The sequence below is a fragment of the Epinephelus fuscoguttatus genome, linkage group LG4 (assembly GCF_011397635.1).
Source record: "Epinephelus fuscoguttatus linkage group LG4, E.fuscoguttatus.final_Chr_v1".
NCBI lineage: Eukaryota > Metazoa > Chordata > Actinopteri > Perciformes > Serranidae > Epinephelus > Epinephelus fuscoguttatus.
The window spans coordinates 43,156,287-43,170,735 of record NC_064755.1 but is presented as its reverse complement, the minus strand read 5'-3'; the positions used below and the strand labels follow the sequence as shown (position 1 = coordinate 43,170,735).

The 14,449-nt window shown below is 41.8% G+C and overlaps 1 protein-coding gene across 1 annotated transcript in view; it reads right to left on the bottom strand.

Moving 5' to 3' along the window:
• LOC125887858 (F-actin-capping protein subunit alpha-2) overlaps positions 1 to 14,449 on the bottom strand; it is a 62,942-nt gene that overhangs the window by 40,594 nt on the left and 7,899 nt on the right. The window contains exon 3 of the mRNA XM_049574942.1: positions 229 to 331. Coding sequence (XP_049430899.1) covers positions 229 to 331 — 103 coding nt within the window. The remainder of the gene's footprint in view (positions 1 to 228; positions 332 to 14,449) is intronic.

Sequence of the window (14,449 nt, the reverse complement as noted above, 5' to 3'; positions counted from 1 at the left end):
CAAGGAGCCTCCGTTTGAGATTCGCAAATGAGCGGAAGTTGAGCTAAAAATAATAAGAGCAGAAGCAGCAGCGGTTCTGCTGAGGCCCGGCGTTTCTCCTAATTACGTTCCGCCGGTCGACACCGGGATGCACCGGAGACACCGACCGCAGATGCAACTCAAAATGCGAGCGCTAACGTTGCGCGCCCCAAAGACTGAGTTTATCTTGTAATTAAATTGGCATCTTACCTTTTCCTCGTCGGATAGCTGCTCCTCATGATCCGCCATCTTTTCTTCCGGCACCACCAGCTTGTCAGAGCCCCGTGACGTCATCACATGGGTGGATTCCCAGCTCGGTTGAGCTCAGAGAGCTCTGCAGATTCCTCACCGATCATATCTCTAAAGACTTTACTTTATCACGGGGTAATAAAGTGTTTGGTGTCTTAAAAACCCAAGAAAATAATACAAATATTTGAAAAATTAATTTGATAAGTATATTGGTAATTTTTAATCACTTATATTCAATCATTGATCAGAATCAGAAATACTTCATTGACTCTCGAGGGGGAATTTTTGATGTAAAGAATAGAGAATTACAAGAATTAAGAGTATCAAATAGAAATATGTAAATAAAAAGTAATAAAATAGAAATAGAAATATACCATAGTACTTAAAATATTAAGAAAAATATGTATATCTTCATTGTGTGAGTCTGTAAGAAGGTAAAACTATACAAATATGTGCATTATGCTACACTCCACTGTATAAACTAGTGTTATATGCATTCATTCAAACCTCTATTTAAGATTCAGAAAATCAATTGAGCGAGACCCTCATTTTCAGTGATGCAGAGCAATTCAGAAATTATTCAGAAAATATGTATAATGCTATAATGGTTACGACAATATATACATTAAAACAAGAATAAAAATAAGCAGAAATATGTACAGTTATGTGCATTGTATGTTGAATAAATACACTGAACAAAAATATAAATGCATCACTTTTGTTTTTGCTCCCACTTTTCATGAGCTGAACTCAAAGATCTAAAACATTTTCTATACACACAGAAGACCATTTCTCACAAATATTGTTCACAAATCTGTCTAAATCTGTGTTAGTGAGCACTTCTCCTTTGCCGAGATAATCCATCCCACCTCACAGGTGTGGCATATCAAGATGCTGATTAGACAGCATGATTATTGCACAGGTGTGCCTTAGGCTGGCTACAATAAAAGGTCACTCTGAAACGTGCAGTTTTGCTTTACTGGGGGGCTCTGGGGGGGTCAGAAAACCAGTCAGTATCTGGTGTGACCACCATTTGCCTCACGCAGTGCAACACATCTCCTTCGCATAGAGTTGATCAGGCTGTTGATTGTGGCCTGTGGAATGTTGGTCCACTCCTTTTCAATGGCTGTGCAAAGTTGCTGGATATTGGCAGGAACTGGAACACGCTGTCGTATACGCCGATCCAGAGCATCCCAAACATGCTCAATGGGTGACATGTCCAGTGAGTATGCTGGTCATGCAAGAACTGGGATGTTTTCAGCTTCCAGGAACTGTGTGCAGATCCTTGCAACATGGGGCCGTGCATTATCATGCTGCAACATGAGGTGATGGTCGTGGATGAATGGCACAACAATGGGCCTCAGGATCTCGTCACGGTATCTCTGTGCATTCAAAATGCCATCAATAAAATGCACCTGTGTTCGTTGTCCATAACATACACCTGCCCATACCATAACCCCACCGCCATCATGGGCCACTCGATCCACAGCGCTGACATCAGCAAACCGCTCACCCACACAACGCCACAGACGCTGTCTGCCATCTGCCCTGAACAGTGAAAACCAGGATTCATCCATGAAGAGAACACCTCTCCAACGTGCCAGACGCCATCGAATGTGAGCATTTGCTCACTCAAGTCGGTTATGATGATGAAATGTAGTCAGGTCAAGACCCCGATGAGGACGACGAGCATGCAGATGAGCTTCCCTGAGACGGTTTCTGACAGTTTGTGCAGAAATTCTTTGGTTATGTAAACCAGCAGCAGCTGTCCGGGTGGCTGGTCTCAGATGATCTTGGAGGTGAACATGCTGGATGTGGAGGTCCTGGGCTGGTGTGGTTACACGAGGCCTGCAGTTGTGAGGCCGGTTGGATGTACTGCCAAATTGTCTGAAACGCCTTTGGAGACGGCTTATGGTAGAGAAATGAACATTCAATTCATGGGCAACAGCTCTGGTGGACATTCCTGCAGTCAGCATGCCAATTGCTCCCTCAAAACTTGCGACATCTGTGGCATTGTGCGGTATGATAAAACTGCACATTTCAGAGTGGCCTTTTATTGTGCGTTTATATTTTTGTTCAGTGTATATACATTCAAGTGGTGCTGCTGAGAATTAAGTCATATAGCCTACTGAAGAATATTGCACCGTAAAAAAAAAAAAAAAAAAAAAAAAGTACCTTAAATCACTATTGCACAGTAGAAATGTAATGGATAATTATGAATTATAAATGCAGGTAGGTGAATTAGGTCTATGGCAATTTAAAAAAAAAAAGACTTTCCTGTTTTCCTGACGGATTTCTGACACTACTTTCTAATTCAACCCACAAAAAGAAATCATATGAGACCCTTTGTCTTCATATGAGGACATCACATTTTGGGTTTACTTGACCTTTACTTCATTCTGACCTGCTGTCCTCATTTGTGGACACTTTTTTGTGCCATCTAGTGGTAGTAAGAGCACAATACACTAAGTCAGCCTGGATCCTGACATTAAAGTGGACAAGGTCCAAGACCTGGAACTTGTTTATTTATCATTAATAATGTTTGTAGTATGGCAACAAATTTGACCAATTCTAGCAACAGTAACAAGACGCTGTTAACTAGGAAGTACGTGTTTGAGGACATTGGGACTTTATTATCGTTGGCAATGTTTCGTTTTTTATACTCAGAGGGTCCTACTGATCCCAGACAGCCAGGAGAAATAAGAAATGCATACCATGGAAAATGCATAACAGCTCTCTGTAGCAGTCCTGGGACGAGACAATCATTTCACTGCAGTGTGTTTTTATGTATCTACCGAAATATCTACCTACCTACTCCATCCATCCATGAATCAAGAATTCCATTATGTTATTCCCATGGCAGAGGAAAGTTCAGTTATTGTTTGTGAACATAAGCTGCTCTCTCTCAGAGCCAGACACCAGAGATGTAAGTCTCCAACTTGTGATGTCATCTGATATAAAGTGGAGCTGCTCCACAGATGATTAATGGGAGACAGATTTTATGGACCCACAGAATGTTTGTTTTCTTGTTTATATCCAGATGAGCTTTATTTTATTGTTCTCAGTTGTCAGTCCTGAAACAGAAATTGTCCCCTTGTACCCATGAACAATCCTGTGGCTGCTCTCAGTGTCAATTCTAACATCATTCACCGTTCATTGTCTGTGGAGCAGCTCCAGACTTTAGACCCTATGACAGTGGTTCCCAACATGTGGGTCGTGGTCCAAAGGCTGGTCACGGGTCCATTCTAAATGGACCACAAGGGACTTGCAATCATGTCAAGTTTGTAAAAAACTAATTTTATTTTTAGGTACAGTGCATTTCAGGCACACAGCTTTTATTTTGAAGTGTCGTTTCCTGCTGTAGAATGAGTGGCTAACAGACAGGTATTTCACAGAGACAGGAAAGTAGCTTGACGACACGACCAAACGCAAGTATGACACTGAATAAATTAAACTGTGTGGACCTTGAACTAATCACTAAGGAGAAATCTGGACCTCATGGCTGGACCAGATGGGAACCTTTGGTCTAGAGTGTGCAGGCTTTAATGTTAATGTGTGTCACCTGTTATCACCTGTAAATCAGCACAAATAAAGCACGATGAAGAGTCTTTGGATTGTTTAAAATATATCAGAGTATAGCTTCTTTTGTCAAAATCAACTCACATTCTATCACAGCAAGCTCTTCTTTATGTTAATAGTCCAGGGATACTCAACTCGCTTTGCCAAGGGGCCACATTTGCAAAACACCAGGAGGCCAGGGGCCAGTTAATAACAAACTTTATTAATTGATATATTAATAATTACACTGGATCTCTGTCAAGGAGTCCAGGGGATCTTCACCTGGCACTTTTTTGATAAATAAGTAAATAAATAAGCCCTATTTTGATGCTTTTAATGCTCTTTGGCATCTTAATTATTTTCAAAGTACAAAAAAATCCTAGTGTGATCACTTAAAATTTTATTGTGAATTAGAAAATGGTCAGTAGGCTTCCCACAAGTTAAGTATCACTAATAGTCTCTCACATTTACACCTGAGCTTCAGTGTCTGGCTCAAGGCACCTTGGTGTCAGATGCGACAGACAAGAGCTGTTAAAAGAAAACATTCCTCTTGCACCCATTAATAGAATGTTTTAAGGTATGAGCATGTCTTCATCATCATCCCAGAAACCTGGGGAAGCCCCGTGATTATCCAGAGATGTGGTCACACGGTGTATGCCATGGTTTTCACCACTAGATGGCGCACTAAGACTATTTGTTTAAACATCATCCTTTGCTGCCTGAGAGAGGAATGAGCTCAGTTTCAGTGTCTGACTCACTCTGTTTCTCACACTGCCAGCTTAAGGAAAAAAAAAGATGACATGTAACTTAATCCTGAATACAAATGGCCACACTGAGACGGAGGGAGGGTGAGACAGAGAGGTTTGTTAAATATTATCACAGATGGTGACATGACTGTTGGCTTTAGGAGGTTCAAAGAATCCAGTTTAAGCACTGCAGAGAAGGAAGTCTGGCTGAAGGGGTTGTTTTAGTCACTGAGGTCTTGTTCACTGAATCCTCCTGATCCACGCACTGTGACTTTTTACTACATCATAAGAAACACTTATCTCCAGTGTTAGATGGACCGTTCAGCCCCAAATTAAAAATAAATATGTTTGCTTTTAGCTGTACCTGTCCATGTATTATAAAGGATTTTTGACTACAGTCAGAGAGCCTCAGGTGCATATTTGGACTGCCTGCTTGTATCATGGACTTTTACACTGAGTGAGCTGCCAGTCATTGTTTTTTCATCTTTATGTGATGTTTGCCAGATTATAAAGGACTCAGAGGACTTATTCAATAATGCCAGAGTTGGAACTACTTAAAAAGATGCATGCAAATTGTTACCTTAATTTCTTTAGCATGAACCAGTGGATTATTTTGAGAGGGAAACATAATGTAGTGAAGCAGAATTATGAAGTTGCAACGTACTTTTTACTCCAGGAGTAAAGACTGTAAAGCTAAACACAAGACAGTGCTGTAAACTTTTAACAGAAGCTTTATTAAACTTTCCACGTCCTCTGTAACATTATTAAAATGCCTGAAGCTGCAGCGCAACTTTCCCCTCTCTGTTTTTCTGGCGAGGTTGTTATTCACAGGTAGATTTGTGAGGTAATGTTATGGCTCCCATTGTGCTGCAAAATGAACCCTTCAAACTAAACTACTGCCTGACGGCTACGTTCTTCCCCAGTGCCTCGCTCCTTCCCTCTCCCTCCAAGACTGTAATTTATACTTCCTTTGAAAAGACTCGGTCTTCATGTGATGCCAACACTGTAGCTCTGTGTTTGTTTGGGTGGGGTCACTTCATGTTGAAACCCTATTATACCCCTCGTACAGGGCGACAGCGGCTGATAATAATCCGTGTCTCACAACAAGCCTGACTCTGTCCATCCTTCACCTTCTCTTTCATCCATGTGCCATTACTCTATCTATCATTACAGAAATGATACATGCCCAACCTTTTCATCTTCATTTGTTTCTCACTTGTGTTATTTCCGTAACATTTCATTCCTTCCTGTGCTCAGCATACCTTGTTCTTTATACACAAAGGCCAAAATGATGATTTCTGAAGCTCTACATTATCACAGCCTTTATCTCCTTTCTTAGTGAGGCCCCGCCACTATCACAAGTGTCTGAATAATTGTGCTGCTCCCTGATTTGGGATGACGAGGCACGCTGGAGGATCAAGCCGAGGGATTTTAAAAGCCCTGTAATCTGCAGAGAACTTGAATGGCCCGCAGTGCCGCCATTGTGTCGACACTGGAGCCACTCATCACCTCTGGGGACCAAAGGGGGCATTGAGAACGCTGCATCTGAAAAGGGGCCTGCTGTGTGAGTCACCCTCAGCCACTGGTTAGTCACCTCGGATACTCATTACACTGCTCCCCCTTGGACAATAATCACCCAGCAGTCTCAATAGACACCGAAACGCTGAGATATTAAAGATGCAGAATGATTTAGTGTTAAGATAAAGAAGACCAAGCAGCCCAACTTTTGTGTGCGAGTATCATTTTGGTAACGCCACGCTGAGTGATCACGTCCCTCTCTGTTCTCCGGCCGTCTGAGTATCAGTGTGAGAAATGTCTTCTTGGCAGTGCATGAAAGTGGAAGGAGGAGGCAGCGCCATGGGGACGATTGAGAGTGTATTTCCACACCTCCTGACAGTATCTGGTGGAGTCTGCTTTGTGCCAGTTCAATAGCTGCTGTGTTGAAATGTTGGCAGCAGTGATGCAGATGGATGAGGGTTTGCAGAGTTGAGCTAACACAGGGGCTTGAACCTGCAGGTAGGAACCTCTGGGTGGAGTCGGGATGTGGTTTTTGGTAAGATGATACGTGCAACTGTTTTTTTTTTCTTTTCTTTTAGTTGTTGTTGTTGCTCTGTTGCGATAGCAATGTCTGTCAGTGGGTTGCACTTCGGTCCAGACTGAGGTAGCTCGACAACTACTAGATGAATTATCACAGAGTTTTGTGCAGACATTCACGATCACTGGATCACTTTTAAAGATTTCGGTGATCTCCTGAATTCACCTGTGGGACTATCAGCAGGTTAAAATTCTCATGTATCCCAAGAAATGTCTTTCCATGGATGGTACAAAGTCCCAGACAATGAATTGAGACAGTTGAATTTGTTGGCTGTAAATAAAATGTCTATAATTGAATAAAATTAAGATCAGACGTTAAAGAAGGCTACATGTACAGCTCCCCTCAGGATGACTCATAATAACTCTGGTGATCCCTCGACTTCTCCCCTCCTGCGAAATCTAATTTTTTCCCCTATAGTTTGGTTTGTGTATGAAATATCTGCAAAACCAGTCACATTCCCATCAGCCTCGGCTGTACTTTGCGTTGAGTGCTAATTAGCATGTCAGCATGTTAAAACAGTAAACTAAGACACTGAACATCCACATTTTGCATTGTCATTATGAGCAATCTGCCCTGCGCTACCAAGTGGCAACCTCTGAGGCTGAAAAATGAAGCCAGTGCTTAAGTGCCAAAAACTGCAGTTCCTCTAATGTCCACTGGAGGCTGGCTCCAAGTCCCCACAGACCCCCATGTTAAACTGTCCAACTTTACAGCAGAAATAAACATGTTTACAGCCTGGAACGAAAAACTGTTTTGGTCTCTGTAGCTAATTTCAACATTCGTGACAACTGTACAGGCGTGAATTTATATAGAATTCACCTGTTTACATTTTATTGAGGTTTAAAGTTACACATAATTAAGGAAGGCCGCTTTGAGTGACAGGCTGTCTGCCGATAGTGTTCTAACTTCTGGCTCCAAAACCCCCCAAATGGTGGGGGTCTGAAAACTCATGGGTGACGTCTCAATAACTACGTATAGTTATAGACTCTTTAGCTTTGTTAAAACTCACATGAGACACTGTGGTGCGGGCATCAGTAGATGGCGCAAGCTATGTGCATGTACAGAGGTGTCAACGCCTTGTTTGTTGCATGCTCCAAAATGCCAGGGAGCGTCAAACTAAATGTTCTGGAGATAAGCAAGAACGAGTGGTACCAGAAGAATGTTAACACAAAGCAGGCTGCCTGGCAGTAGTGAACAAGGACGTACTGCCAAACATTACATTTGTGTACAGTTAATATAACTGTTACTGAGTCAAAATCATTCTAAGCCAGGTTCTTTCCATGAGACTGAAACTTTAGTTCTTACAGTGATTTCTCATGTTTTTCCACATCCTGTGGCTCTTCTTTCCACAGTGAGGTGGGCTGTTGTACCAATGTAGTGCACACCCAGGGTACCTTGCACGTCATATCTCGACATGGGAAGTCCATGACCAAGTGTCGATATGCGACGAGGTTGTTTTGGAGCTTAATTGTCACAGAGCTGTATTTTTTCAAACTTTCCATAATTGTGAAAAAATAATCTGACTTATGTTAAGATGCTTCAGTTTTACAAATAGGTCTGGATTAATTGCAACGTATGGTTCAACAATTTTATTTTATTTTTTTAATTTCTTTGCATATTATTGTTCTGCTTTGCTGCTGCATCCGTCACCTCCACGTGTGGATACAGAAGGACTTGAACTTCTCCCTGGCTGAACATGTTAAGACTCACTGGTTTACAAAAATACCACATCCACCTCCAACTCTCCACATGGCCTTGTGGGACTTTGGTGCCCCACTAAACCACAGATATGGGCTTTCAACGCCAGTCTGGCTGTGATCACACTCCCCTGGAATTCCTCGGTACACCAGCACTCCCTTATTATCCGTCCTTTCACAGTGATTACATTTTTGTCTGGGTGACTGAGGAGTTATTCTGGCGAGGAGGCTTTAAACCACACTGGTTGGTCAATGAGAAATTTGAGAATTCAACTTTTAATTTCTAGATTAAGTTCTCAGACACTTTCAAGCCACAACGAAATGACTGTTTGATGATGAATTTCTCCCGTGTTACATCCTGTATGTATCAGGTTTTTCTCTTTCACCTATCACAGTGTGACACTGTTAAAGCCTTTCTCAATGACAAACAGTCTAAAAAGCTTTTCTAAACTCATCTCCAGGGTCACACAGGAGGATCCGCGAACCTTGGAGGAGATTGGATGCTGAAATGAACATCCTCAGCCAACAAGCCTGTAGGTCTGAGCTGAAGAGGTTCTCACCATACATGGACCACGTGTGGAGTTATGGATCTAGGCCTCACACACACACACACACACATTGCAGCTGAAGGTGAAAATGTGTAGCATGTCAAATTTGATTTGTTGAAAGCAGAAACAGGTCGGTGTGTGATAGATAGTGTCTCGCGAGGGAAGAAGAAACACGTTCCAAAAAGAGACGCCCATCAACTGGAAACACATTGTGATGATTTATCCTGAAGGAAAATACAGAAATCATGTCATGTTTTCACAGAATGGACGACTGAAGCCTTTGGTTGCAGCGCTTAAATCAGCTTGATGTTTCTAATCTTAGAAATATTGACATAAACATAATATTTGTAAAAATAAAACTCCATATGTCTAAACACAAAATGCACATACCAGAGGACATCCAGATCACATGGGAGAAAACCGCCTGAATCAAGGGTCATAACTGGGTCTTCTTCTTTTTCTGCTTTTATTTGATTTCATTATATTTTATTTTATTTAAAGGAGCAGTGTGTGAGGTTTACGGGGACTTAGTTGCGGCTTCCACCTCACCATCTGCTTCATCAATTTCTCGTCTCCAAAATGTTCATAAGCAAAGTTTCTCACATCAAGTCTGTTATAGATCACAAGTTTTCTGATGAAAGTGGCGTACGCCTCTTTAAGGCTCCATTTGGTGCATACATAGTTTATAAATGAGACCCCTGGTGATTAAAGCAGGTAAAACACTGAATAAAGCAGCTTCATGTTAAATAATCAGAGTTTTTCCTACCTCTTCTGCATGTCACAGGCGGCCTGCTTGCCCCTCACCTCTTTCTTATTTTCTCTGATAATGTAATGTTTTCTCTCCTTATTTATAATCCAGACATTCAGGAGGTTTTTACTGGGAGCTGAATTATCCACAAAGGTCTCTTTTTCCCTAAAACAAACAGACCAGGTGATTTAAACCGGTAAAAACACTGAATAAAACAGCTTCAAATCAGTGTTTTTCTGACACCACTCATCATGGGAGGCTGTTAACAGGGGGCGTAAATACAGACAGTGCAGGCAGTGTGATATTACTGGGGCCCGTGGAATGGGGGGGCTCAGATTGCCAACTTGGAATATACCTGTGTTCAAAGATAAACGATTAAAAAAAACCAAGAATATTATTAATTGAAAATGGTGCAATTTGCTGTTTATGTCCTAGAAAAGGCAAACCCATCTGTTTCATGGTTTTCTTTTTTCTTTTTCTTTTTTTAAATAGTCAGTAGCTATCTAAAACAAAATGATATGTTTTTTCTATAAGCAATAATAAAACTGGCCAATTAAACGATTAATTAATATTCTCTCTGATATTTTTGTCAGATCTGCAGTGATGACTGTTGGGTAATATGTATGTTGATGTTGTCCATTGTTAAATCTCTATTTGTGTCAAGTTATGCCAACTCATCCTCACTCTGACCTCGCCACATGTCCACGTTTGGTCATGGGCTTTCCACGTCCACATTTGACGTCCAGGGTGTGTTGGTTGTTGACGATCTGGGACGCCGTGTCAAGTTCTCTTCTTTCAAGATACACTTCCATTTTCACAGGAAATTTCAAAATAAGAGCACTATGTCAGTACAACACTACGAATTGACTTTTTTTCCATCAACAACAAAAACATGTGGTTACGTTTAGGAATAAAGAACAGGGTTTGGCTTTATAATCTTATGGGTTGCGAACACTGCTCTCTCAGGTGAAAGTTGGTGTATGTTGGACCCGCCCCACATGGACTTTCGCCAGCTTAAAGGGACAGTGCACCCAAAAACGAAAATTCAGCCATTATCTACTCACCCATATGTCGAGGGAGGCTCAGGTGAAGTTTTAGAGTCCTCACATCCCTTGCAGAGATCCAAGGGGAGAGGAGGTAGCAACACAACTCCACCTAATGGAGGCTGACGGCGCCCCAGATTCAAACGTCCAAAAACACATCATTGAAACCACAAAATATCTCCATACTGCTCGTCCGTAGTGATCCAAGTGTCCTGAAGCCCCGACATAAAAAGTTGTTTGGAAAAACGTCATTTGAACTCTGTTTTTAGCCTCATTGTAGCCTGTAGCTCTGACTGCCTCTCTGGGCACTGCGCTCACGTGTGTGCACTTGCGCGTGAGACCAGCGAAAGCACGTGAACACACATGAAGGCGGTGCCCATGTCTCACGGTCTCACACAAGCGCACACACATGAGTGCGGTGCCCAGAGAGGGAGTTAGACATATATATATATATATATATATATATATATATATATTTATATATGTCCCACAATCCTACACACTGGACCTTTAACTTTTATTTTACAATGAATATTCTCATTGAGATTCAAAATCTCTTTTGCAAGGAAGTTATGTCTAAGACAGCATGACAAGTTTGATAAAAAAGAATGAACAGAAACAGAAAAACACAACAGCAAAAAGTTAAAACAAACAACAATAAAAATGACCATAAATGAAACTAGCAACAGACTAAAAACAAAATTTCCAGCAAACAGTTGAATCAGCAGTGTTCAGTAACTGAACATGTGCATTCACTGGTGAAATAAAAGCCCCTGTTCTTATAATATAATCTAGTTTAAGGAGACTCTGTAGCTGATTCAAGATGAGGGAGCAAAAACTTTAAAGCACTTTCACCAAAGACAGCGCAGGTTTGAGGAATGACGTCCATAAGTTGTCCATGTGACTGAAGGATGCAGCTTGTGACAGTTTTAGGAGTCAGCAGAGAACACAAATCAGCAGGCCGTTCATGTTATATGTCCTTATAAAGAAAAATGTCCTGCTACACTCAGAGGAAGAAAAAGACCGACACTGGGCCTTCAGAAAAACATACGTGTTTCCTTAAATGTTATCATACCATTTATGAAATGTGTCTGCTCAGATCTTCAGAGATGTGCAGTGTTAATGTGGACACACGTGAGGTAGAAATCTGCACTTGGTCCTTCAGATTCTTCCATAATAGTTCAGTGAAGATCTGATAATTGAAGCCATTTGATTTAATCTGAGTGTGCATGCAACAGATCTTAAATCGTTTAGCCGTGTGTAAGACGGGTGTTATCAGCATGGGCTGATTATGAGACAACAGGCCCCTGGCCACAGGTATGTAAGGGCCTCACCACACAGAGTCTGAGGTGGCTTTGCCTCTTTGTTGCTGTTTTGCATCTCTTTGCAGTCCTTTTGTTTTTCTTTGAAATAATTTTGTGTGTTTTTTGTTTGTTTTGTGCCCCTTACTGTGCATTCCCACCAAAAGCGTCATGAGCGTCATAAGCAGCCAGCAGCCATTCATTTTCAATGCACGCTGGCAACGAAGGGCATCAGGGGCGTCGACTGCAGCAAGCGGCGCGATACCAGCGACCAGAGCATCAAGTAGTGGTTGAGAAGCTGAACTATATGCAAATGAGCAGCGCCGCCACTGAAGCAGCAGCCAATTGCAGACCGAGATTCTCATGGCGAGGCTGTGAAAGAGCAAAATTGAAAGAGGAGACGAATATGGAGGAGAAACTTATCAGCACGGTCTGGGCTCTCCCAGAGCTGTATGAGCCGGGGAGTTGCCGGGTTTGCAGGACTCTGTGGACCCAGACGGCCCGACGGCTCTGGGCCCTGTGTTTCCTCAGCAAATACACCCATGCAATACAAAGTAGGCTTCTGAAAGTGTGATCCATGAGCTCCTGCTTATTTACCGCCAATTACATTTCTCAGTAGACCTACGTACCAACAGGAGGGTGCTGGCCCCGCCCCTTTGGCTGCTGCAAGCGCCTGCTGGAGCTGGCAGTGTGAGCAATGTCAGAGCGACCAGACCGCCTGCAGGCGACTATGTCGCTTTTGGTGGGAACGCATAGTTAAGATAATTTTGCTTATCTTTAAGGGAAATGTCTTTGGTCATTTTATGTCTCTTTCTAATAATTTTGTTTTTTGGTTACTTTGTGTCTCTTTTTGGTTGTTTTTATTAGAGAATTTTGTGTCTATCTAGTTGTTTTGTGTCCCTTTCAAGAAAATTTCGTTTCTTCTTGAGGTAAATTTGTGGGTTTTTTGGTCATTTTATGTCTCTTTTAAATTTTTTGGTTGTTTTTTGAGATAACATTGTGTTTTTTGGGTCATTTTGTGTATCTTCTCTTTGGGTCAAATTGTTTCTCTTTTTTTTGTGTTATTTTATGTTCCATGCGTCATTGTGGTCAATTTGTGTCCATTTCAAGGTCATTTTTCAGTTTCATCTCACTGCATATCTTTGGGCTTTAGCTGTCTTGCACAGTATTTTTTTAGCTCATGTTTCAAAAAAATAAAAATGAAAACTATCTGCCATTCATTTGCATCTACTTCATGCATTTCTTATTCTCTGGCACCTTATTTACATTCAAAGAACAAAATACCTCCCAGTGTGTATTAATTTATTTTCATTCAGATATAGAAAATTACCCATGGGCCCCCCTGCAGCCTATTGCGGCCCAGATTTGGCCCACAGGCCATAAGTTGAGCTTCACATGGCTAAGGGCACCCACTGGCTTCATCCCAGTGTAAACGTGTTCATACATAGAGTACAGGATGAATCATCAGATTCACTTACTTTCCCCCGCAGCTCAAGGCTCCACTTTATGTCCTACATCAGGTTCTGTGTCTCTGTGTTGTAGTTGGACAGAAGTGGTTTCCAAATGGCTGCTGCCCTGCCATAAATTAAGGCGCAGTGAAGTTCATGATGCAACGTTTTTAAGAGTTTTTAAGGTTCACAGAGGTGCTGACGATCACAGAGGCTTCTGTGGCATTTAGAAATCATCTTGTTAGCTACCTATCCCTGTCAGGGAGCTTTGATTTGTGACGACAGCTGTTTTTCTGATGCAGTTTATGTGTCTTTTTCTGTGCTGATTTAAAGAACGGTCCTCTGGTACACTCAATCATGTAACTAATGCACCAAGAGATAGACACAGCTTTTCCACTCCTAGAAAAAAAACACTGATTTTGACATTTAGATGCAGCCAGGATTGTCCTTAGATTCCATGTTGAGACTCACTTTGGCCAGTTAAAACAGAAGAAAGTGCTTCAGTACTTTGATCTGAGTAAAACAAAGCAGGTGCTCCTGATATGGACCAACATCTACAAAGAGGAAAAGAAACCTTCCTCGCTTGTGAACACTGACGTATGCCTCTTTGCAACTCTGTAATTCACCCCTCGTTGTTTTATGGACTCCCATCACGTCAAGCACCAACTGTAATCTCTTACAACTGATAAGTGCGGCTCATCGGCAGCCAATCTGTGACTCACATGTTGCAGCTGCGATGCAACAATACTTCAAAGTTACAGTACTTCTCTTTCATGTGGTGTTCCCATTATTTTGTCCAGCATCCATAGTACGCTGGGTGAGGTGTCCATGAAGGTGCAGAAATGATGGAGAAACAACAGGGGGCGCCAACAACCCAAAAACAAGCCGCTCTGCTGTGTCAAAGCTTCATCCTGATGGATCCATACAAACGAAACCATGACGGATCTGATGAGAATAGTTAATGTAGGCAGCTGAGGCATCTGAGGAATGTGTGTGTC